The 23770-nt window shown below is 38.3% G+C and overlaps 2 protein-coding genes across 2 annotated transcripts in view; one reads left to right on the top strand and one right to left on the bottom strand.

The window, feature by feature from the left end:
- capn5a (calpain 5a) overlaps window positions 1–15605 on the bottom strand; it is a 44435-nt gene extending 28830 nt beyond the window's left edge. Inside the window, exons 1-2 of the mRNA XM_036584919.1 lie at window positions 15474–15605; window positions 7332–7504 (exon numbers count right to left, since the gene is read on the bottom strand). Of these exons, the coding sequence (XP_036440812.1) occupies window positions 7332–7496 (165 nt within the window). The 5' untranslated portion in view covers window positions 7497–7504; window positions 15474–15605. The remainder of the gene's footprint in view (window positions 1–7331; window positions 7505–15473) is intronic.
- Window positions 15606–18276: 2671 nt separating this feature from the next.
- Window positions 18277–22945, top strand: LOC118818177. The gene is made up of 3 exons (XM_036585360.1): window positions 18277–18505; window positions 19588–19827; window positions 21759–22945. Exons 1-3 carry the CDS (start codon window positions 18277–18279, stop codon window positions 22625–22627), a joined length of 1338 nt encoding a protein of 445 aa, XP_036441253.1. The 3' UTR covers window positions 22628–22945.
- The last annotated feature ends 825 nt before the right edge of the window (window positions 22946–23770 follow it).

The raw sequence follows: 23770 nt of genomic DNA, 5'->3' as shown, positions 1-23770 counted from the left end.
ATAATAGATTATATAACAACAGAAGAACCCTTTTTGATGCTATATACACAATCATTTTCAAAACATAAGCATGCAAACGGTTCTTTGAGTGTTCATAGTTCTGTAGAGAACTAGTGTCTTTACTAAAGAACCCTTGAAGAACCATCTTTAAGAGTGTACGATCCTTCAAATACACCCAATTAATGGTTTGCTTTATTCTTTCGAGACCTTCAGTCACCCACAATCCTTCACACACGGCTCAAAACAACTTGAAAAACGTCAGGAATAGGCGGGAGTGGGAAGATGCTGCGGCACCAGAGTTTGTAATTAAATATAATTAGGTGTAAAATTTAAATCCTATGTATGAAAGTGTGAAATTAAACGTGTGACGTTGCTTGTAACAGTAAGCCGTTACGTGTCCGTCTCTCCTACCTCGTCTGCAGCCTTCGCTTTGTGACACGTCTAAATCTATAAATATGGATGTTATAGATACAGCACAGCTAAAAACAGTAGCAGCAGCTCTCCTGAGGCCTGAATTTAGTATATTTAGTTAAGTCCTCCAGCATCCTGCAGTTTACCTCCATCACCACCTCAGTCTGCGTATGCAAAGAAAAGCTGACTCACTCCGTCACCCCCACCCTGCGTACGAGAACGCTAGTTGCAGCGGTAAAGACAAAACAGGTGTCAAACCACTGGCAAGAGGAGTTCCCATGCAAGCGAGAACTTTCAGTAACGTCTATGCAGAAACGCCTAAAATAAGGGCGACCAGCTCTTGGTCCTGAAGGGCCTCTGGATAGTTTGATAGATAGATAGGTAGGTAGGTAGATAGATAGATAGGTAGGTAGATAGATAGATAGATAGATAGATAGATAGATAGAGCGAGAGCGAGAGCTAGAGAGAGAGGGGGAGACAGGGAGGGAAGGAGACAAAAAGAAAAGAAAGAAAGAAAGAAAGAAAGAAAGAAAGAAAGAAAGAAAGAAAGAAAGAAAGAAAGAATAAAGTAGAGGGAAGGACGAAGATGAAGGCTTGTGACCTGGACAGTAACATAGATAGATAGATAGATTGATAGATTGATAGATGGATAGATTCATAGATTCATAGATTCATAGATTGATTGACAGATAGATTGATTGATACTTTATTGATCCCAAAGGAGATTTAGCAGCCAGTAGCAGTCACACAACACAGGACAGTAAAAATAATAATAAAGGTGTAAACAATATAACAGGAAGAATAAATAAATTAAAAAAAAAATAAATTTTTATATATATATATATATATATATATATATATAAATAAATATATATATATATATTCTCTTGAATAAATTCTCTTGCTGAAAAACACTTCAGCAGTGAGTTACAGGTTTAAGCAGAGGCACTCGAGTACGAACATCACAGAACTGCAGACCCTACAGAACTCGAAATGAACCGCTCCGTTTCAGTTTCAGCCCATTTAAGGAGGAAGTGGGACAAGCAGGAATAGAAAACCCACCCTGTGTCTCAAACAGACCACATGGTGTACTACCGACTTTAACCGCAAGTACAGCGTTTATACTAAGAAACGCAACAATATGTAGTGTATGCAGCAGCATAACTAGAATTTTAGAAGCCACTTATCTGTAAATCACCTTCAAATAAATTAATAAATAAATAAATAAATAAATAAATACATTCATACACCAATCAGACATTATGACCAACTCCTTGTTTCTACGCTCATTGTCCATTTTATCAGCTCCACTTACTATATAGGTGCACTTTGTAGTTCTACAGTTACAGACTGTAGTCCATCTGTTTCTCTGCATACTTTGTTAGCCCCCTTTTACCCTGTTCTTCAGTGGTCAGGACCCCCATGGACCCTCACAGAGCAGGTACTATTTGGGTGGTGGATCATTCTCAGCACTGCATAAACACCTCAGTGTCACTGCTGGACTGAGAATAGTCCACCAACCAAAATATCCAGCCAACAGTGTCCTGTGGGCAGCGTCCTGTGACCACTGATGAAGGACTAGAGGATGACCAACACAAACTGTGCAGCAGCAGGTGTTGGACTGACAAGGTAGGAGTGTCTAATAGAGTGGAATATTAAAATTGTGATTGTTGTTAAAATATTATTGAATTATTATTATTATTATTATTATTATTATTATTACATCATTATAAATTAATGCAAACAGAAATCTAACCTCTCCCTTAAGCAAACAGCAAAATAAAAAAATACAAAAGCATAATATATAAAATAAAAAATAAAATAAACGAAATACTAACAGCTCCTTACGGCAGAACTGAGAGCACATTTTTTATGCACGAAAGGGCCGAGAAATAGTCAGCGTTACCTCGACAGCTTTTACTATAAAGACTACAAAAACAAAGTTAACACTAATTTATTTTTACATAGGCGCACAAAAAGCAATACACATTTTTGTTTATTTATTTATTTTGTTTAGTTATTGAATATGCTTGTTGTGACGGTAGCCATTACTGCCTCACACACTTAAAACACTATACTGGGTGTGAGAACAATCCTAATGTTTAATGCGTTTTTACAGGATTGTAGTTCAGGATGAATGAGTGTTTGAGCTGCGTACGTGTTTTGTAAATTGCTGTTTAGCCAAACGGTTAAGTTACTCATCCCAATTGGGAGAACAGCATCCAGAGAAGCACTCATTAGACTTCTAACGGTTTGTGCAGGTAAGGTAATCACGTCTCCCTGGTGACGTCCCAATTTTTCCAACCCTAAGGGAAAAAAATGGACCTATCCTTGTTCGCTTACTTGCGAATGCCATGTCCTAAACAAGCTGGTGCTCTAATGAAGGTTAATGGTTGATGGGTATTATCGCTGCTATCCTTGAGTCATGACTGTAAAATTATATAATTAGCGATATGAGCGGTCAGATAAATTAATTTGGGGGCTTGGTCACCACAGCCTACCTGTACTACAGGCCCCAGTGCGACTGCCCTGCCAGAGATTAGCACGTTCCTTTGTCTAACTCAACTCATAGAGGCCTTTAACCCTTTAAAATCCAGGCTTATTACATACTAAGGCTTATTATTCAGTAACTACAGGGCCTTCAATGCAAAATGGCTGAGCTATTCTTAGGTTATAGAAGTGTGTAATAAAACTTTGGGCCTACCATTTAAGGGGTTAATTACCTGACATGTTGAATCATGCATGGTAACGGAGGTAGAGCGCTAAACTCCAGCTTGCCAGGAACCATTTGATGTTCTCTTGATCTCTGGACGTTGAGACAGTGTTAATTTGCTAACCCCTCACGTTTTTCCACAAGCAACACAGAAACGTGACTTTATTTACGTGCTAAAGTTGCAGCACCACTCCCTGTACGTCCTGCTGTTAATATCTGTATTAGTCCCAGCAAAGCCTCGCCCACAATGTAATCAATACATACAACTCCACCACACTTTGAACCATCTCCACCCATACAAGCTCCTCAAAACTCGCCGTGTTTTATCAGCAGCCGTCTGCCTTCTCCATCTGTTCCTTTCAGCCACATCAACTCTTTTCTGTCTTCTGTTAAAACGACAGACGGCCAGTTAACAAACCTGGAGCAAAATAAAAGCCCTGCGGATATTATGATTAGTGTTCATACTGGCATTCTTAACTGTGTTCTTCATGAATATTTAATGCTAGAATGTAATGGGAAGCATTATATTGATTTAGCTGGAATCCTAATGGCTTCAGATGCTTCAGAGCCACAATCTAAAACCATTATATCTGAATGCTGACCAATATTCAAAGGATAATGGAAACTGAGAGGCAAAACAACCTTGTCTGCTTATTGTCTATGGAAGGGTTTCTTCTAAAACCAAGAGCATTAAAGTGGATTGCCCCACTTTTTTAAAGATTCTGCATACTTCCTTGGTTAATATGTAGACAAAGTCATTCAGAGTGGTTTGATGTAAGATGCTCCATTCAAAAGAACCTTACTGAGTCAGAAATATTCACAGTGGTGGTGAATGGAACCAGATGTCTCAAGAGTTTAATGCTTTTTAAAAAGAACATACTTTTTAAAATCCATTAATGGTGGAGTGGTACATTCAGGTTGCTGTAAGGCAAAATAGTCAACAGACAAAGTTTTTTGTCATCAACATTATATATAAAAACTCAGACACGTGTAGGTTCACTGGTGGTTTTGGATAGTAAATAAAATGCCTGTATTTGTGTTGTAGACACTGTGACTCCTGGTTCCTATCACCACCACTGTAAAGAAAGCTGAGTCTGTAAGTTTCTTTACAATAAATCATCATTTGATGTCAAACCACTCTGGATGACTTGGTATACACATCAACCGCTGAAACATGCAGAAATTTTGAAAATCTGACGGAATTCCCCTTTAGCAGTTTAAAAGGTTTCTTCTGAAATGAAGGGTATTAACAGTGAGTTTCCTTCTCTTTGCTGCAGTAACAGCTTTTATTCTGGGAAGGCTTTACAATAGATGTTGGAACATTGCTGTGAGGATTTGATTGAGCATTAGTGAGGTCAGGTACTGATGTTGGATGGTTAGTTCTGGATCTCCAACTCATCCCAAAGGTACTGGATGGAGCTCCATCACTCCAGAGAACACCTCCACTGCTCCACAACCCACTGTTGGGGGGCTTTACACCCCTCTAGCACATGCTTGGCTGCTCCAGAGCGCTCTATTCTATTGGTCATTGCTGTTCTAAAGAGAAGCACCTTAAAACCCTGAGATTCACTTACCAAAGACAGTCATAATTCATGTTTACATGACTACTTTTTAGCCTGATCGTTTATATATATTATATATATATATATATATATATATATATACACACACATATAATTGATGTCTGTTCTGATTGGCTGCCCTGTGCTGTGTCTCATTCAAAAAGCAATCCAGACTGAAACACTCCCTATAACTTCAGTGTGAATGGGTGGAGCTAGACTGATATAGGCTGAACAGGTGCTGTAGGCTGAACAGGTAAGTGTGTTGTCTTTTGTGACAACACAGAAACATCTAATTCAAACCAGGTTGGTTTTGCAGCTTAGTTTCTATATATGGAGTGTGTGGACTGGGGATTATGTTTTGAAACTTTAGCAATGTTTATATACTACATTAAACTCTTATTCCAGAAAAGTGAGGAACATTCAGTTTTGCATGATATTGGCCCTTTAAGGTAGCTGAATATGCCAATAAGAAGGGGTGAAGTGTATGATTTGGACAGATGTGTGAAAATTTAAATAAACACATGATCTTGTCTTGCTCCATCAGTACGTTTAACACCATGGCAAAAAGATATGTTCAATAAAACGTAACACCAATGAGGATGTGGTCGAGAAAGGATGTGGTTACTTTTTGTGTAGTTAACCTGGAAGACAATGCGCTACACACGCGAACACGTGGTTTTGAACTGAATTGATCTGAATTAATGGCTTTTCTCCCACCTTCCTCTTTTGCTTCAAAAACGTCAAGCGTATAGGTTCTAGTGCATGCATTTTACTGGGACAACCGTCCTGGAAAAGATCTGAAGAAGAAAAAGATCTTGCCGAAACTAGAGGAAGCAGAATCTAGTCATCAAGGAAACGAACGCAAGGCCACCCGCAATAATGAAACGGATTGTTTATCTCTGAAGTTGGTTCTGCAACTACAAACTGCTTTACATGTTTATTTTTCATTCGTTTTGACTGAAGACTCAGTCCTTACATGGTAAACACTCATCTGTTCAGATATGAACAGTGGCAACATTCACTACAGCCACAAACCAGTCCAGCTTAAGTGGACTTCGGTATTTTGCTTCTATTTGCTTAAGGACACATACATTTTCTTCCAAAACAGGCACTACACACATGTATATGTCCTCTCCATGTCTTCTGCACCAGCTGTTTAGAATAAGACATTTACCTGTGAACTGAACTGCACCCACAAGAGGTAATTTAAAGGAAACAAATCTAATTTGGACAGTTTTCCTCCTTACATCAAATGCAGTCAATCAGTCAGGACAAGTATGGTGTCTGAAGTTTGCGGCTTCATTTTTGCACTAGAGCTACGCAGCTAATGTAGCTAATATTAGATTGAAGCTCAGGGCTGCCAACTGTGACTTGTTGGCTGCAAGACTCCCGCAATTTGGTCTAACCTCATGCTCATGCCACATATACACACATTATATATATATATATATATATATATATATATATATATATATATATATATATATATATATATATATATATATATATATATACACACACACACACATACAAGATTTCTTAAATCGCAGTGCATGTCTGGCTTTAGAATAAATTCAGCTACAGCTTAACCAGGCAAAAAGAATCCAACAAGACATAAAACTCAACAAACTGAGCTCCACAGATGCTTTAGACTCTGCTGCGTTAGCCTTTGACATGATTCCTGCTGTTGCTGTACTACACAGACTACTGTAAAGAAACAGATGAGGATCAAAACTATGAAACATACTTCACTAACAGCTGTACTCAGGTGTTTTCCTGCAACACTACTCGATCCAAGGTGAGTAATGTAGCATAATGCATGTCATTTAAAATCAGCTAGATTTTAATAGTCTAACTGTTAAGGTACATTGCATTCATTTAGACTAACAACTACTTAAGTCTAAGTAGGTTACTCAGTATGTATCAGTATGTTAGGAAGTACTAAAAAAAAACATGTACTTTCACTCGGTCTGAAAAAAATGGTATCAATGCATCCCTAAGTGTGGTCATTTCGAGGTTCAGTTAGTAAACCTGATTGTTATTTCTGGATGTTATAATTTTCTGATGGATATGAATGAAAAAATTACGAATTTATCTTAGAAAGTAATAAATAAATAAATAAGACAGAAATTGTACTCAGACAGTGTCTGTGACATTACAAAAACAGTGAACTGAAAACAGGCTGTTTTTGCAGCTGAGTTTTCATATATAAATAGTATACCAATATACTATTAGTATACTAGTAGTAGGCTAATGTCTCAGTAGCCAGCTAGCTAAATTTCCCATTCCACCTTAAACAGTCCAGCAGTTCTGACGCCTCATGCGGCAGAATGTAACTGCTGCTCCATTTAAGGTGAAACAGGAAAATTAAAGCAAGAAGCTGGCGAATAGCTGATTCAGCTTCATATCACTGAAGAATTAAGGGTGGGTGGTAATAAATAATTACTATTATTATTATTAATTATTAATGTGCAAAATAATCTTTGAAGGCATATGATTCCCTAAATGTAACTAAAGCCCAGCAGTGAGGAGCTGAACTTGAACCTGAACTCGAAAAACAAGGGGTAGGATTGAAAATAAGAAATGAGATTGGGCCCACGATAAGGCCCCTTTAAAAAGCCCTTCTTCCACCAGGCCTCCCTCACCTTGGGCCTCTTCCAGGTGACTTTGCCGATGCGGTTGCCGTGGTAGAACAGAGACTGGTCCACAGCGGGGAAGAGGGGATCTTCAAACAGCGTCCTGTTCTGCTGGCACTGTTTCCTCAAAGCCGCAAACTGCTGGCCTTCGTAGGGCTTCACCGAGGAGAACATACTGCAGCCTGGAATGACAACACAGATAGCAGTGAACGACGGAGAAGGACAGAGAGAGATAAGAGAGACGGCAGAGGGAGGAGAAAAAGCATTCCTGTCATTGTGAGGCTGCGTTTTCTTGTTAAGGTCAACACTAGTGTTTTGTGCTTTTTGGCCTCGGCTGGTAAACAAAATTCCAAGCCTTTTGTTCCAGTTTAACGTCGACGTCTCTGTCGGGGCAAAACCTTGTATTTCCATTTTCGCCAGTTTTTGTGGTTTTATAAATTGTAAACACCAGCTCACTCGAAAATACTCCAAAATTTCTGCTCTAAATTATTCTTTTACATTCACTTCCATTATAAGTTGAAGGGGAAAAAAATAAAAATTCTACATAACTCAGTGGTTGAGATGAAGTTATTCAGAGTGGTTTGATGCAGAGAAATGCAGAAAGTCAGATTTCTTTGACAGCAAACAGGAGTCACAATGTCTACAACACAAATATAGCCATTTTATTTACTATCTAACTTGCCTACACTTGTAATGTTGATGATGGTTAAACACTGATAAATCTGAAACAAACACTTTTCCTTTGGGAACTATTTTGCCACACAACACCCTGCATGCACCCCTCCACCAACGGATTTTAAAAATATGCTTTAGGCCAAAATCTTCTCTCAAAACCATCGTAAAACAGAGTCTCAGACGTCAGGCACTGAATTCATAACCATTTTATTTAATAACTTTCTGTGAGGGAGCTTTTAGAGGTGGACGTCTGGTTCCTATCACCACCACTGTGAACAGTTCTGACGAAGCATTTCACACCAAACCACTCTGAATGACTTTGTTTATATCTTAATTATGCAAATATTATAAGAAATGGGTGGAATTCCCCACTTTTCCTGAAAAGCTGCCATTTTGGAGATACAAGGTTTTATTCTCTTATGAAAAAACTCCCAACAGAATGGATAGTTCTGGTTCTAAAATCTGATTGGCTGAGCAAAGCTCAAAGCCGTTATATTAATTAACTTACACATCAACTGAACTCTATTATTACTGAGGCAAATTATTAAAAACGAGAGATACACAATAATAAGAATCATATTGATATCAGCAGATATTTGCTTTAGAAAGACGTTTCAAATTGAGAAATTGTTATTTTGGACTCCAAATGCGCAAACGTGAAAAATAGGAGACGCAGGGCTTTTACACTGAAATATCTACTTTTTCCTCATGCAGCATTTGTAAGTCTACAGAAATAAAACACTATTTATAAAATTAATAAAATGCTATATCTCTGTAACGCTAATACAAGCAGATATTGATTTTCTAAGTGAAAATAAGTGAACACATCCTCTACATAAAACACACTTCTGCACATTTTAATGCATAATTACTGTTTATTTGCTGAATTTAACATATTGGGGGGAAAATAAAACATAAAATGTGCCCTGTGCAAAAGTTATGGCACATTTTATACTTTATTTTTTTTTCTCTAATGTGTAAACTCAGCAAATAAACAGTAACTGTGCATTAAAACGTGAGGGACTGTGTTCACTGTAGAGGATGTGATGACTTGTGATGTGGAAACTTCAACATGAAATTTCTTGTGATGTCATGCAAAATGATTTGCCCCTTTTCATGAGATATTTCTCTATAATTTCATCAAACAGAACATCTCATAATATGCAATAATAAGGCAAAAGACAACAATACACACACACACAACTGACACATCAGTCCCCTAATGCATGTCCTTGACTATAACCAACTACGTTACAGCACAGATGTCACCAGAACCAATTCATTTACATATACTGACCTACTGGGCCAAGAATATTTAAGCCCCGCCCATTCAAACTGAAGTTATAAGGAGCGTTTGAGCTCCAAATATTTTCTGAATGTGGCATAATACAGGGCAGCCAATCAGAACAAAGCTAATTTACATATATCTTAAAGGCACAGTAACAAAAACAGTCTGTTTAATTCTAAGGGATAAAGAGGGGGCGAGAAAGTGGTCATGTAAAAATTAATTATGACCATTTTTGGTGCATGTCTCGCGGTGAGATTTAACACTGGAAGGCGCTCTGAGCAGAAAAAAAAGTCATTACCTTAGTTTATAGTTTTTAAGTTTAAAAACAATACAGTTAATACAATAACAGACTCAGGCTCAGAACTGGCCTATACCTCTGCACACAGTTTCCCTCTTTGCATTGCACTGTATAAACAGAATATGAAAAACAAAAATATACAAATAGAACATGAAAAATTATATCTAAATTATATCTAAAATATATATAATATATATATATATATAAACTCCAATCTAAAACAAGTACACCGGTGTTTCAGTTCAGAACTCTTTATTATTATGGTTATTATCATCATCATCATCATCAGCTAAAGTTCTAAAATCTGGAGGTGCTACAGCCCCCTCAGGACCCCCACATCCACATCCCTGAATCAGAACGACTTTTGTGGCATCAGGAAAAAACAAAAGCAGTCCCATGTTGGAGAGATCCAGCGCTCAGTCTGTAGCACTGTGGTCTTTTGTACTGTCACTCATACAAAACGGCAGGTCATGTTAATGATGTGGGAAGTCGTGACACTGACTCACTGACACTGCCGCTTCCGCAAACCGCCCAACAACATGCACACAATATCCTGTGGCAGAGACACATTCTTAAAAGGCCTGTATCATCAACAAATTCCCTCGTTCTTTTGTTTTTTTTAATAAAGTAGTTTCAAGTAATATGTAAACACTGTTAAAGTTTCAAAACACACCACTTCCTCCTCAGCCCATATTTAAGCAATAGAACACGAGAGGGAGTGTGTTATTGCGAAATAACATCACGGCTGTGATTCATGTTATTGGTGATAACACACTCCTCGAGTGTTCTATTGATTTATACAACAGTTCCGCCCACTCGCCGCTCAGCCGGCAGTTCGTTCTCCAGCTCCTTACACTAAATTCCCAAACTGTCATTAAAACTGAGCAGCTTTTTTTGTTTTTTTATTGTGGCAGTTTTATGGCTCAGTCTGATTTGGTCAGACTCTGAAGATCAGACTACACGTTTGGCGAATGGCATTCGTTTCATTTCTGGCTTCTGTCACAGCTGCCGACTGAAAAGCTGCTCAGTGGTGATGACAGTTTGGGAATTTAGTGTCGTCTCATCTTCAGAGTCTGACCAAATCGGCTGTCGGTCAAATGTGATCTTAAAAGTGTCCATTTTCTGTTTGTGGCGAAGTAAGAAGTAAAAACGCTCAAATGTCTTGAGCGTCTCCTACAGCTGTCAAAGTTGTTGCTTAGCAACGGCGTCTCAGCGGAGTGATACAGTGTTTGTGAAAAACCTGTGATGTTGTGGGAAAATATCAGCACGATTACAACCCTTCTCAACCAATCAGCTTGCGGGGCCGGAACTAACTGTTGTATAATTGGAAATTAAACTGAAAAAATAGCCCAATTGGAATTCATTGTTTCGGTGATGTCACAAGAGCCAACTCATCTACATATACTGACCTACTGAGCCAAGAAGATTTAAGCTCCGCCCCTTCACGCTGAAGTTATAAGGAGTGTTTCATCTCTGTGTGCTTTCTGAATGTGGCACAATACAAGGCAGCCAATCAGAACAGAGCTCATTTACATGTATCAGTCTTACAGGCCCAGTTAACAAAAACAGCCTGTTTAATTCTAAGGGTAAAAGAGAGGCGGGAAAATGGTCAGTAAAAATTAAATACGACCATTTTTGGTACATCATAACAGTGTTATAAGTGGACCGAAAGGGAACAAATAAAATAGAAAAAAAGTTGAACATGGGCCCTTTAAACGCCACTAAACCACGTCAGATGACGACCAGCAGCATCTTCTACACTGCGAGCAGGTCAGTAGCTCAGTGCAGCACTCCTCTTTTTATTTGTTCAGGCTTCTGGTTATCATTCATCTCCTGACAACCATCAGCAAAGTGAACCTGCAGAACCCGAACAGAGGGCAGGGATCTGCTCCCGGCCTCGGAAAGCAAACAGTCCTGTTGTGTGGGAGATTACTGAGGACTGTCCACAGAGACTCCCAGAGAACCAGGGCTCTAGTGTTACGCAATAAACAGCCTGTCAAATGACACGTTTTGTGGATTTTGTGAAAATAAGTCGACACTACAGAGAACACACTTAAATATGACATTTTCTGCTCATTTTAGTGCACAATTTCTATTTATTTCTTCAAAATATTGGAAAAAAAATTTAACATAAACTGTAAAATGTGCCATAACTTTTGCACAGGCCACATTTTACGTATTATTTTTCCAATATCAAGTCAAGTCAAGGTTTATTTACATAGCGCTTTTTATAACAGGCGTCGTCGCAAAGCAGCTTTACAGAAAAATCCAGGTCCGAGCCCCCATGAGCGTCGCCAAGAGCAAGAGGAAGATACCTTGAGAGGAACCAAGACTCAAAAGGGGAACGTATCCTTCTCTGGTCGACACCGGATATTAAAACAATAACAGAAGAGCAAAATGAGCAGAGAATTCGGTTTTAACATTAGTATAAAATATTAAAGTACAGAAAAGGGTTAAAGCAGGTGAAGCACTGGCTCTGATGTTAATATTCAGCAAATAAACAATAACTGTGCATTAAAATGCGCAGAAATGGTGTCTCTGTACAGGATGTGTTCACTTATTTACACTCAGAAAGTCAACAAAATCAAAATCAAACCAAACTTTTGCAGACAACTGCACTGAAAGTTAAGTGCTTTTTCAATAACACAATATAATTAACAGTTTCAATTCAATTGAATTAGTCCGTTCAATAGTAAGAACTGGTTCAAATCAATAGTGATTAGTTGCCAGTTTCTATGATGATCATGTAAATTATACATTCACCTGCTACAGTAAACAACAGTTCCTGATGGACACACAGGCATTTATAAACCATTAAATATTTTCAAATTAAATATTTTTGGCGTGTTCTCTGTTTATCCTTTCCCAGGAAGGTATTTTATTATTTCTAAAAGGTTCTGCATGGTTTTTTATTGTTCAGTTAAGCCCAATTTATCATTTGGCCTTTTTCTTTTAAACTGTAATTGATCAGTTAATTGTGAGTTATCTGTTGATTACGTGATCACTAATATAACTAATGGTAACAGACGTACTTTATATGCATACAGGCAAACTCCTACAAATGATCAGCTTAATAAGAAATTTCACAGATTTTTCTAAATTTCTGCAAAATTTATCAGTTAACACTGAAAAAATAAGCGTTTATTTGGGATTTTTTTTGCCTTATAACGCCCTGTATGTACCCCTCCACCATGAACAGATATTAAGAAATATGTTTTAGACCAAAATCTTCTCTGAAAACTTTCATAAAACAAGGCCTCAGGCATCAGCCAGCTTATTAATAACCTCTCTGTGTAATAACTTTCAGTGAGGGAGCTTTTACAGGTGGACTCCTGGTTCCTATCACCACCACTGTAAACAATTCTGACTCTGTAAGTTTCTCTAGACAGAGCATTTCACACCAAACCACTCTGAATGACTCTGTTTACAGTACCGGTGGGCAATATTGGGAGCAAAATTACATCACAATATGTGAGAATATCATGGATGTAGTTGGTAATTCTAGAACTGCATGTTTCATTAAAGAGAGAGCTGTGTTCAGTTGTCAGTTCCCACATTTCAGATGTCAGAAAACTAAATATTTGTGTATTAAATATAAATATTTTGTGTATCATCAGAATTTCCTGAGGCATCATGATACTATTTCCTCGCCGTTTAATTACGGCCTTTATTTACACCATTTAATTATGCAGATTTTTTTTTAAATTGGTGGCATTTTCCTTTAAGGCATCATCCATTTTGTACACAGTGTGTTCAACATTTAATCCATTTTATATTTATAAAAACACTGAACTCAAACAAAGTGGTTGGGCGATACAGCAAAAATAGTATCACGATACATAAAAAAAAATTTCACAATATACATTTTTTTTCTGACATCTGATACATTGGAACAGGCAAAAAAAGAACCCATACTGCCACATTTACAAATAAACAAATGATTTTTACTGAACGTTACACATACAGTGCTGGACTAAATCCAATTAAACAGGACTCTTCATAATGAATCATGCAGCTGGTCAGTGATCTATGAGTACTGACGATATCCAGGTTATGCTCAGAAAAGCTTACTGTGACATAATGTATCATGACAAAGAAAAATATTGTCACATTGCCCAGCCCTACTCAAAAGTCAGAGATGTTAAGATGTTTTTCCAACCAAGGACAAAACAGTCAGCCTAAGGCCCAACCCCATTTCACCCCTCGCCCCTACCACTTAGCCCTTACCCCTCCGTTTTGCATGGTCACGTCTAGGGGTAGGGTGTCCTGATTTTTGTTGAGATAGAGGGGTAGGGCGAAGTGTTGGGGCTACATGACCCTCCAAACAGAGGTTTTTCAGAGACTCCAGAGTGTTATGAGAAAAAAAGAAAAATAGGCAAGATGGCTGAACAAGAGACCAAAGAAACACATAAATGTGAGAATTTTCTCTATTAAAAAATATGATAACCATTATATTATCTTAGTTTAATGTTGTTTCAATGTATTATGGTCCTTTTTTTCATAACAGGCATTAAAAATCACTAGTAGTATGCTAATATCTCAGTAGCTAGCTAGCTAAATTACCCATTCCACCTTAAATAGTCCAGCAGCGCCGACCCCTCAAGCGCCAGAATGTAACTGCTGCATCATTTAAGGTGGAACAGGTAAATTCTAACAAGAGGCTGGTGAATATCTGACTTCAGCTTCATATCACTGAAGAATTAGGGGTGGGCGATAATAAATAAATGCCCCCCTCTTTGAAGGCATATGATGCCCTAAATGTAACTAAATCCCAGCAGTGAGGAGCTGAACTTTACCCTCCTCTGCTGTCACTGCAGACTGGCAGGGTCGCCTACAGAGCAGCGCTGGTAGCTGTTAATGAAGTAATGCTCTTTTTATTTGAGGGTCCCATTTTGTAGTGGACGATTTCAACCACCATCCCTTGTAACTCAGTTCCAAGGGGCAAAGTGACACTCGAAAACAAGGGGTAGGGGTAAAAATGAGAAATGGGACTGGGCCTAAAAGTGAGTGGAGGGCGCTGGAGCCGCTCTCAGTGTGAATCATCTGTTGCTAAATTACACTGCAAGCCAAGACATTAGACGCAGTTGCATAAATGGCATATTTTGTGGTACTTTTCTCAGCCGCCTGTCATCAGGTGACCACAGGATGCAGCTAATTTGCCCTGAAGTGCTAAATAGGATAACGAAGGAATGCATCCCTGCTTCAAGACAGGGTTTAAGTGCGGCCTTAGTGCAGATTTACTGGACTTATTTACTCATTACTCCATCCTGATCCTCAGCGCAAGACAGCTTGTACAGAAAACTAATGACAGACACGCCTGGACCTGTTTTGCCACCTGTGCAGGTATCGGTGGTGGAGTCCAACCTGTCAGGAGAGCCCAGGCCTCTCAGCTGACTCATACAAGCAGCCTAGAGGTTTCAACCATCACAGCACAGCTTTTACACAAGGGATCCCAACAGTGGAGAAATCCCACACAGGAAACCCACAGGATGTCCAAATAAGCTCAGAAACACAGTGACATGGGTGTGTCTGTCGCTGAGCAATCTTGTCACGCAAACCTACCACAAAAAAACAACTTTTTGCTCTGAACACTAACCAGAACAAGCCCCATCTCTGCTGCTTTGAGTTTGCAGGTACTTCAGCCATCACAGATTTTGTTGCTTTAAGTAGTTTATCTAGTATTTTAAGACAATCTAAAGCAAAAATAGCAAAGCAAGAAGTTAAACATTTTAAAAATATGTCTAAATCAAGTGTTCATGCACAAGTTTTACAAAACACACCCGTTTTCTACAAGCACTTCGCGTGAAAGAAGAAGCAGCTTGCACACCAGAAGCCTGAGCTAATGAGGCTTTTAAAAGCATGAGCAGCAAAAAACTCTGCGTTAAGCTACCTGTAACGTGTCCTCCCTCCCTCTGCTCTCTTCCTCTGGGACTCGATGGCGGAGTTTTGCTCTGCTGGGGTTTGCTTTGGTTCCTTGCGATGCGAGCCTCCTCCTTCTTGGCGTTGGGCTGTGTTAATCCACCCGTATTCCGGAAAGCGCCGCCTTCTACGCTGCGATTGGCGATCACTTGTAGTAGCACGCCGATTGGACGTTTTTCAAAAATATTAACGGAATTAATTACGATCTAAAACTAAAACTAGCGGTTAATGTCATTCGTCATGTTGTGTAGTATTATAGCAGTGCTACATCACTCAGAATTGTTTGGTTTGACACAGTTTTGCATCTATATATATATATTTTTTGGTTTTCTTCCTTCTATGTGCTTTCACTACAATACCCATCATGCATTGCACAAATACCGTGATACAGAAGTTAATAAATACAGACCTGATATTTGGCTTCCTAATAAAAAATATTAGCTTTCTGACTGTCTGCATAGCCAGCCAGCGTAAAAAAATTAATTAAATTAAATTACATTTTAAAAATCTGGAAAAGTATACCTTTTTCATGTTGGTCAGACCCCCTTTATGTTAATTTGTTTCATTGGATTGTATATGTTTAGCATTAAATGAGATTTGTGGTCAAATAACCATTAAAAACTATCACTAGAGACACATTTCAAACTCGTTCACTGTTGTTTACTCATATAGAGCCAGTAACACACCGGGAGAATGATTCTGTAGTTGTGTAATGATCTAATAAAGTGTAATAAATAAATAAATACGGCTCGTTATGCTAACATTTTCTTGTTTATGTAAGCTCCGCTGATTTCTGTTGTCGCTGGTAACGTGAACGACGTCTCAACTGTCCAATCGACACGCTGCTCAATGTGAACTGCCAGCCAATCGCAGCGCAGGAGGGCGGGGTTATTTCGAAAAACGGGTGGGATAACAAATAACGCGGGAAGCGCTGGCTGCGAGGTCTGAGCATGCGCGTGTTTTACTACACATAAACAACACAGAGGAATTTAAAGCTTTTCTGACTGAAACTGCTGAGTTTTCAACTCTTATTCGGCGAAAGATCTGCACGATGCTACGGTGCTGATCGGAGAAGGAGATGATATCAAACAACTCGTAATACAATGATAAAGATTCATATGAAGACTGGCATAATTAATTAATGATGTCATTATAATATATAATGAAAAAAAACATGAAAAACACGCAAAGGCAAGAATGAACCTCTGTTTTGTTGGGGAAAGAATGAAAAACGCTTTTCAGCATGTAAGCAACTCAGTGGTGACACCTTGTGGCAACATGAGTCACAGCACCAGTCAAACATCATTACAGGGACATTTATACAGAATATTTTATTTCTATTCGTCACTCAGAATTAATAATTAGCACTCGGGTCAAATATATATGTGTATGCATACAGGCATATTTATATGGATATGTTTATGCTTTTATAAAGCTTTTGGACTCATTTCACTTGTCTGACAAACCACTATTATTATTATACACAATACTGCGTAAAATTCAGAGACCGCCCTTCATTTATTTAATTTCCAGTCAAAACAGCCGTTATGTACAAGTTTTCTGCATCCGGAAAAAAGGTAGAAAACATGTTTAATACAAAATTACACAGAAGCTGCAACAACTAAATATAACATACATTTTCAGTATTTATTGTGTCCACTCTTTACCTCTATTACAGCTTCCACTCTTTTCAGGAGACTTGCTTTAAGTTCAGGAAACTCATTTTTCCACACCTTCAAAGTTCAGTCTTAGAAGTTGGTTGCATTTTCTGCTTCTCTCGTAATTCAAACATATTAAGATTCACCATAAAACATTATTCCACATTTCAGATGTCCAGTTCAAATGTCCAACTCCTGTTTTGTTTTGTTTTTTTTTACTTTCTCCTTCCTCTTTCCTTATCCAATCTTATATCTAATCTCCTCAGAAATATCTCCCAAAAAATTAATAATTGTACTTAATAGCTGTTTGGCTGAAAATGAACTTAACTTAACAGTACATAAGGTAGAATTATATATATATATATATATATATATATATATATATATATATATATATATATATATATATATATATATATAAGAATATATATATACACCAGAATATATATATATATATATATATATATATATATATATATAGTACAGAATAAGATTATATTAATACTAATGTTAAGATTACATTATATTATATTATATTATATTATATTATATTATTGTTATTATATCAACTTTCATACATGCCTATATACACTCTTAAAAAGATGGTTCTTCAAGCATTCTTCAGTGAAGAAAATGGCTCTATATAGAACCATGAACACTCAAAGAACCTTCTGCGTAATTAAATGGTTCTTCAGATTGATGGATAATGTGCTGTAGATGGTTCTATATAGAAACTTTTTGAAAAGGGTTCCTCTATGGTTAAAAGCTTGCCATTGTCAGAATAGAAGAACCCTTTTTTGGCACTATATAGAACCCTTTTCAAAAAGGGTCAGTCTGAAGAACCTTTCACCATGCAAAGAACATTTTAATCATGCAAACAGTCCTTTGGGAGTTCATAGTTCTATATAGAACCATTTTCTTTACTAAAGAACCCTTGAAGAACATCATTGTAAGTGTGAACATAAATACTAAAGTGCTCTGGCAGCAAATCAATATTGCATTAAAGATCAGTTTTCATGTTTGTAGCGGCTGGTCAGACACAGGTGAACCGTCCGATGCGTTTCTCTTTTGATGGGAAGAACGTTAATCTTTAAACATGAGACACGAGGTGGGATAATGTGTCATGTGAGGTCTGTACTTTACTCCTCTTTTAGATGGAACAGCACTGAAACTTTATTCAGAAACTGGACTGTGTTTGTGAGCTGTGTTTATCTGACCACACTGAGGAAGCAGAGAGGACTTTCTGCACCAGGGGTGCCCAAATTTTCTGTCCTGGGGGGGCCAAAGTGCGGTGTCTGTGGTGGGCCGAGGGCCAAAAAGACGAAACAATATACAAATAAAGGAGGTAGGTCTCACATCAGGTTTCTAAAAACGTATTTTAGAACATTATATTTTCGCTACTAATACTTCAGATCCAAATTAAAGGAAAATAAAGAATGCAATAAATTATAAAAGGTATGAAAATAAGTTCATGGGCTCATGGATTTTTTCTGGCAGGCCCAAATTTGCTCTACACAAATGTTTCATGACTGTGCACAGATGATCACATGAGCCTTTATCTTAAGTGTACAGCATTACTGCTTCTGACTGAGGCTAATCATAAACATATTAAAAGGCCCATATCTTATATAGTGTCTTTCCTTAGAGAACCACTTATAACATCTGTGTGGTTTTATGTACCAAAAACAGTCTTTTTTTACATGAACATTTTCCAACCTCTCTTTATCCTTTTAGAATTAAACAGGCTGTTATTGTACCTTTAAGACTAATATATGTAAATGACCCCTGTTCTGATTGGCTGCTCCATACAAAGCAGTCTGGACTGAAATGCTCCTTATAACTTGGGCAGAGCTAAATTAGTTCAATGTATGTAAATGCATTGGCTTTTGTTTCATCACAATTCAAAACAGGCTGTTTTTGCTGCTTAGTTTCCATATATGGACTTTATAGATGCTTTATAGACTGGAATGGTATATATTGAAACTTTAAATATTTATATTTGGACTGGAGGTTAGGGAACCAGCCTTGTGATCGGAAGGTCGCCGGTTTGATCCCCTCAGCCGACAGTACATGACTGAAGTGCCCTTGAGCAAGACACCTAACCTCCAACTGCTCCCCGGGCGCTGTGGATAGGGCTGCCCACCGCTCCGGGGAAGTGTGCTCACTGCCCTCAGTGTGTGTGTTCACTAGTGTGTATGTGGTGTTTCACTGCATGGATGGGTCAAATGTGGAGGTGAAATTTCCCCGTTGTAGGGCTAATAAGGGTCACTGAACTTTGACATTGTTTATATTCTGAATCACAATCTTTTATTTAAAGAAAGAATATATTCTATTATTAAGCATTTCAGAGTACCAGGCATATATTAAACTTGTATGTATTTTAACCAAAATGCATACCTGAATTTATTGCACTTCATCTTCATCCAGAAATGATGAATCTGAAGACTGTGTCTTTGAGTCTGCTTCTGCTTTGGATCACACACTGCATTCACACTTCTGATGGATCTGCCGGTGCAGTGCACAACGATCTCAATGAACGAAACTTCAGACTGAGTCTGGACATCGTCATGGATGAAAAAAGCTCATTACGAGTCAAACCTAAAACTATTGTTGATGTTCTTGTGGGAGAAACTACAGATCTAGAATGTCCGAGCAAGACTGGCGAAGGTAAACGAGCTGTACTGCATTCACTTCCATCTTACAGAGTTTCCACATTACTCCAAACGTATTTCATCCACCAGAACATGTTTGGTGTCTGAAGTTTGCTTCTTTAGTTTTGACCTGAAGCTAAGAGGCTAATATAGCTAACATAGTATTGGTGGCTTATACAGATCAGGCATAACATTATGACCACCTCCTTGTTTCTATGCTCATTGTCCATTTTATCAGCTCCACTTACTATATAGGTGCACTTTGTAGTTCTACAGTTACAGACTGTAGTCCATCTGTTTCTCTGCATACTTTGTTAGCCCCCTTTTACCCTGTTCTTCAGTGGTCAGGACCCCCATGGACCCTCACAGAGCAGGTACTATCTGGGTGGTGGATCATTCTCAGCACTGCAGTAACACTGACGTGGTGGTGGTGTGTTAGTGTGTGTTGCACTGGTACGAGACACAGCACAGTCTGTGTTGGTCATCCTCTATTCCTTCATCAGTGGTCACAGAACGCTGTTGGCTGGATATTTCTGGTTGGTGGACTATTCTCAGTCCAGCAGTGACACTGAGGTGTTTAAAAACTCCAGCAGCACTGCTGTGTCTGATCCACTGACCCCTGGTTTCTATCAGCACCACTGTAACAAAATCAGTCGACAAGTTTCATTACAATGAACCATTTCACATCATCTCAACAACTGAATTATCTAGAAAGTTTAGAAAAAAGGTTGGAATTCCCATTTAACAACTAGCCACCCCCCTTATGGACACTTGGAGTAAGAGGAAAATTGTCATTCCTTTAAACTATTTTTCTATACAAATCATCCTCTTGGAATTTTAAGGTTCTGTCTGACATTTTTCTCAATTTTTTTTTCACATATTCTGTGACAACTTCTTAAAGTTATTTGAGGTGTTTTATAAGTTGTGTGCATTTTTGGACTCTCACTTAGCTCTGTAAGGTTCTATCTGCGAGCCAATCAGCACTTCTAACACATACAAGAGGACCAATCAGGCTCTGCTCTTTTGTCATGTCGCCGCTCTGCTCAGTAATGCGGGAAAAGTTTGTAAAACTTTATGAAACAAGAAAACATGTTGCTGAAACTCTGCCTGTCTTCTTGTAGTTCCTTAAAATGTTTCAGTATATAAAATTTTATGAATGTTAAGCCTTAAATGTGATTGAATAGTAAATATTTGAATGAATGGGGTCTTAATTACAACATAAACATTAATTTCATTCATTCATCTTTTCTTTTTCTTCTTTCTCCAAAAATAAGACATTCTGGATTAGAGTCAACATTTCTGATATGAAACAAAACCTCACACTGCTTTTAGACTGACCTGCTACACTGACCTGCTGGGACAGTTTACAAACTGACCTCTGCACAGGATAAAATGCTTAGTACTGACCTTTATATTTAATCTGGAATTTTTTCCAATAAGAACAATGATTTGTCCTAAAACAAGAAATAAATGTTATAAAAAATAAAATAATACAAATAAATAATACAAATGTCGTAGAATGCATTCAATTTAACTTTAAGACAGGTAGACTCTCTGCTACAGCACTTATTTTATGTGTTAAAAACAAATTACGAGTATGAACTGTTTGCGTTCCTTGAAAATCGTCACGTCTTCTCATGTTTTGCCTGATAGAACCTTAGAATTCCAAGCAGAAAGTGAGTTCTCAGGATTAGGAGGTTCTATCTGCATTTGACCTTTTCCAAAAAATATTTATAAATTTTATAGGCTTTTGATATTGTACATTTAAAATCAATTTAGGTTGTCTGTTACTGTCATGTATGAGAGAGACGTGTCCCACATATCAGTTCTGCAAAATCTTTGAAGCCCAATATCTTAAAACTGCACAGATCACAGGCAGAACCTTATAACTCCAATGGGGCTAAATATTCAGTTCACATGCACTGTGCTTTCCTCTTGGGTCTCTAGGATTGGTGACCTGGTGGCAGACCCCCTTTGGATCATTCGGAGGAGGAAAGTTTAGCAATAACGACCCAGTTGACATAAAAAATGGAACGCTGAGGATCTTGAGGGCCACGTCAAGCCACACTGGGCTCTACCACTGCTACCACGTGGACAGCAGGGGGACAACGGTCATTCCATACAGAGTGAACGTAGTGGAAAGAACAAGGCCGAGGATGACCAGAGAGGCCGAAACGAGCATGATGTACGAGTTGGCCCCAGGTGTAGTACCATCAGTGTTGGTCACCTTCATGGTTGCGTTTACACTCGGCGCATTCAGCAGACCCTACGTGATCAGGTGTCTGCAAAGAACAAGGGCCAGGATAGTCCAGAAAAGAGAAAGCCAGAACGGTCCAGGTGACATAGCCTTATTCACAATGACCTCCAATACAACACCCTCACTGTTTGAAGATTCTGGTGCACCCAAGACTTCTCCACCTGTTAAGTCTCCCAAAAAATGGTTCTGGTCAAAGAAAAAGGATGATAGTGTTCACGTGGAAGAAGCTGATGAGACTAAAGACGGAACAGATGGAGCAGATGGAGCACAAGACAGGCAGGAAGGAGAGGAAACCTGTATACAACCCAAACGGAGGAGCAGAGTCATTAAAGTGTACAACTACGATGAAGAGGGGAAGAGATACGACCACGTTACAGAGCCGGAGGTGGTGGTGGAGGAGTGCCTGCCCGGGCCCAGACACAGAGTGATGTCTCTGACCAGGCTCAGTGCCATTATGAGCCAGGCTGAAACTCCTGACTTCTCTGCATCCAGAAAATCAACAGACAGCAGCTCAGCCGAACCAGATAATCCGCCTCAGACCGAGACCTTAACGGAGTAGAGAAAAATCTAATTTATGCAATTTTTCTCCTGAATATAATTAATCAACTGATGTTTGGTGTCTGAAGTTTGATTCTTTAGTTTTGCACTGGAGCTACGAGGCTAACGTAGCTAACAAGTAATGGAAGCTTATGTACACCAATTAGCATTGAGCAAAATCCATGACTGTATGGTCACACACTCACTTTAAGACTTGTGGAGGTTTTAAAGGGCCCATATCCTACATTCTTCTTGTATTTCATTCTTTTCATTCATAATCATTCATGCAGTCATAATCCATTTATCCATTATCATTAAACAGACTGGTTTTGTTACTGTGCCTTTAAAACTGATATATGTAAATGAGCTCTGTTCTGATAGGCTGCCCTGTACTGTGTTTGATTCAAAAAGCAGTCCAGGCTCAAACACTGAATGGCTGGGGCTAAACTGCTGTAGGCTGACTAGGTGGATTATGTAAATGTGTTTCTGTGACATCACGTTTTTCATATATAGACTGTATGGACTGGGGAGTGAATAATATGCTTTTAAAGGTGTTTATCTACCACATCAAATTCTATATTATATTATACATATTATACTAAATATAGGATTATATATCCTATATTTAAAAACATCAGGAAAATTCAGTTTAGTATAATACAGACCCTTTAAGTAATCTGTAATGATGTGTTTAAATGTGGACAAAAATACATTAGCATAGCTAAAAACAGCAGCAGCCATGTTGAAGTCCGAATTTCGTATTTCGTCTGTACTTTTGTCTGAAGTCAAGTTTTAAGATCTTTTTAAGCGACAGTTCAAAATTAAATAATAAATAAATGAATAAATAATGTTTTCTCCCTTACACTAAGTGTAGTTGATCAGCCCTGCTAGAAAAACCAGCATAGATCAGCACATGTTGTGTTTTAGATGCTGGTTTGCTGGTCAGCAGCAATAAAAGCTGATAAGCTGATCACCACCAAAACCAGCACGTTATGTTTTGAAGCTGGTATGCTGGTCCATGCTGGGGTGACCAGCTAAATCACCACCTGGATTCCTGTTCTGGAAGTTTACTTCTTTGTTTTTCGCTGGAGCTAATGTGGCTAACCAGTTACGGAAGCATATTATCCCCCAATTAGCGCTCCTTAAGAACTCAGTTTAACAGATT

Source organism: Colossoma macropomum, unplaced genomic scaffold (assembly GCF_904425465.1).
Source record: "Colossoma macropomum unplaced genomic scaffold, Colossoma_macropomum, whole genome shotgun sequence".
In the NCBI taxonomy this organism is placed as follows: Eukaryota; Metazoa; Chordata; class Actinopteri; order Characiformes; family Serrasalmidae; genus Colossoma; species Colossoma macropomum.
The sequence above is the reverse complement of the archived record's forward strand: the minus strand, read 5'-3'. Positions and strand labels throughout refer to the sequence as shown.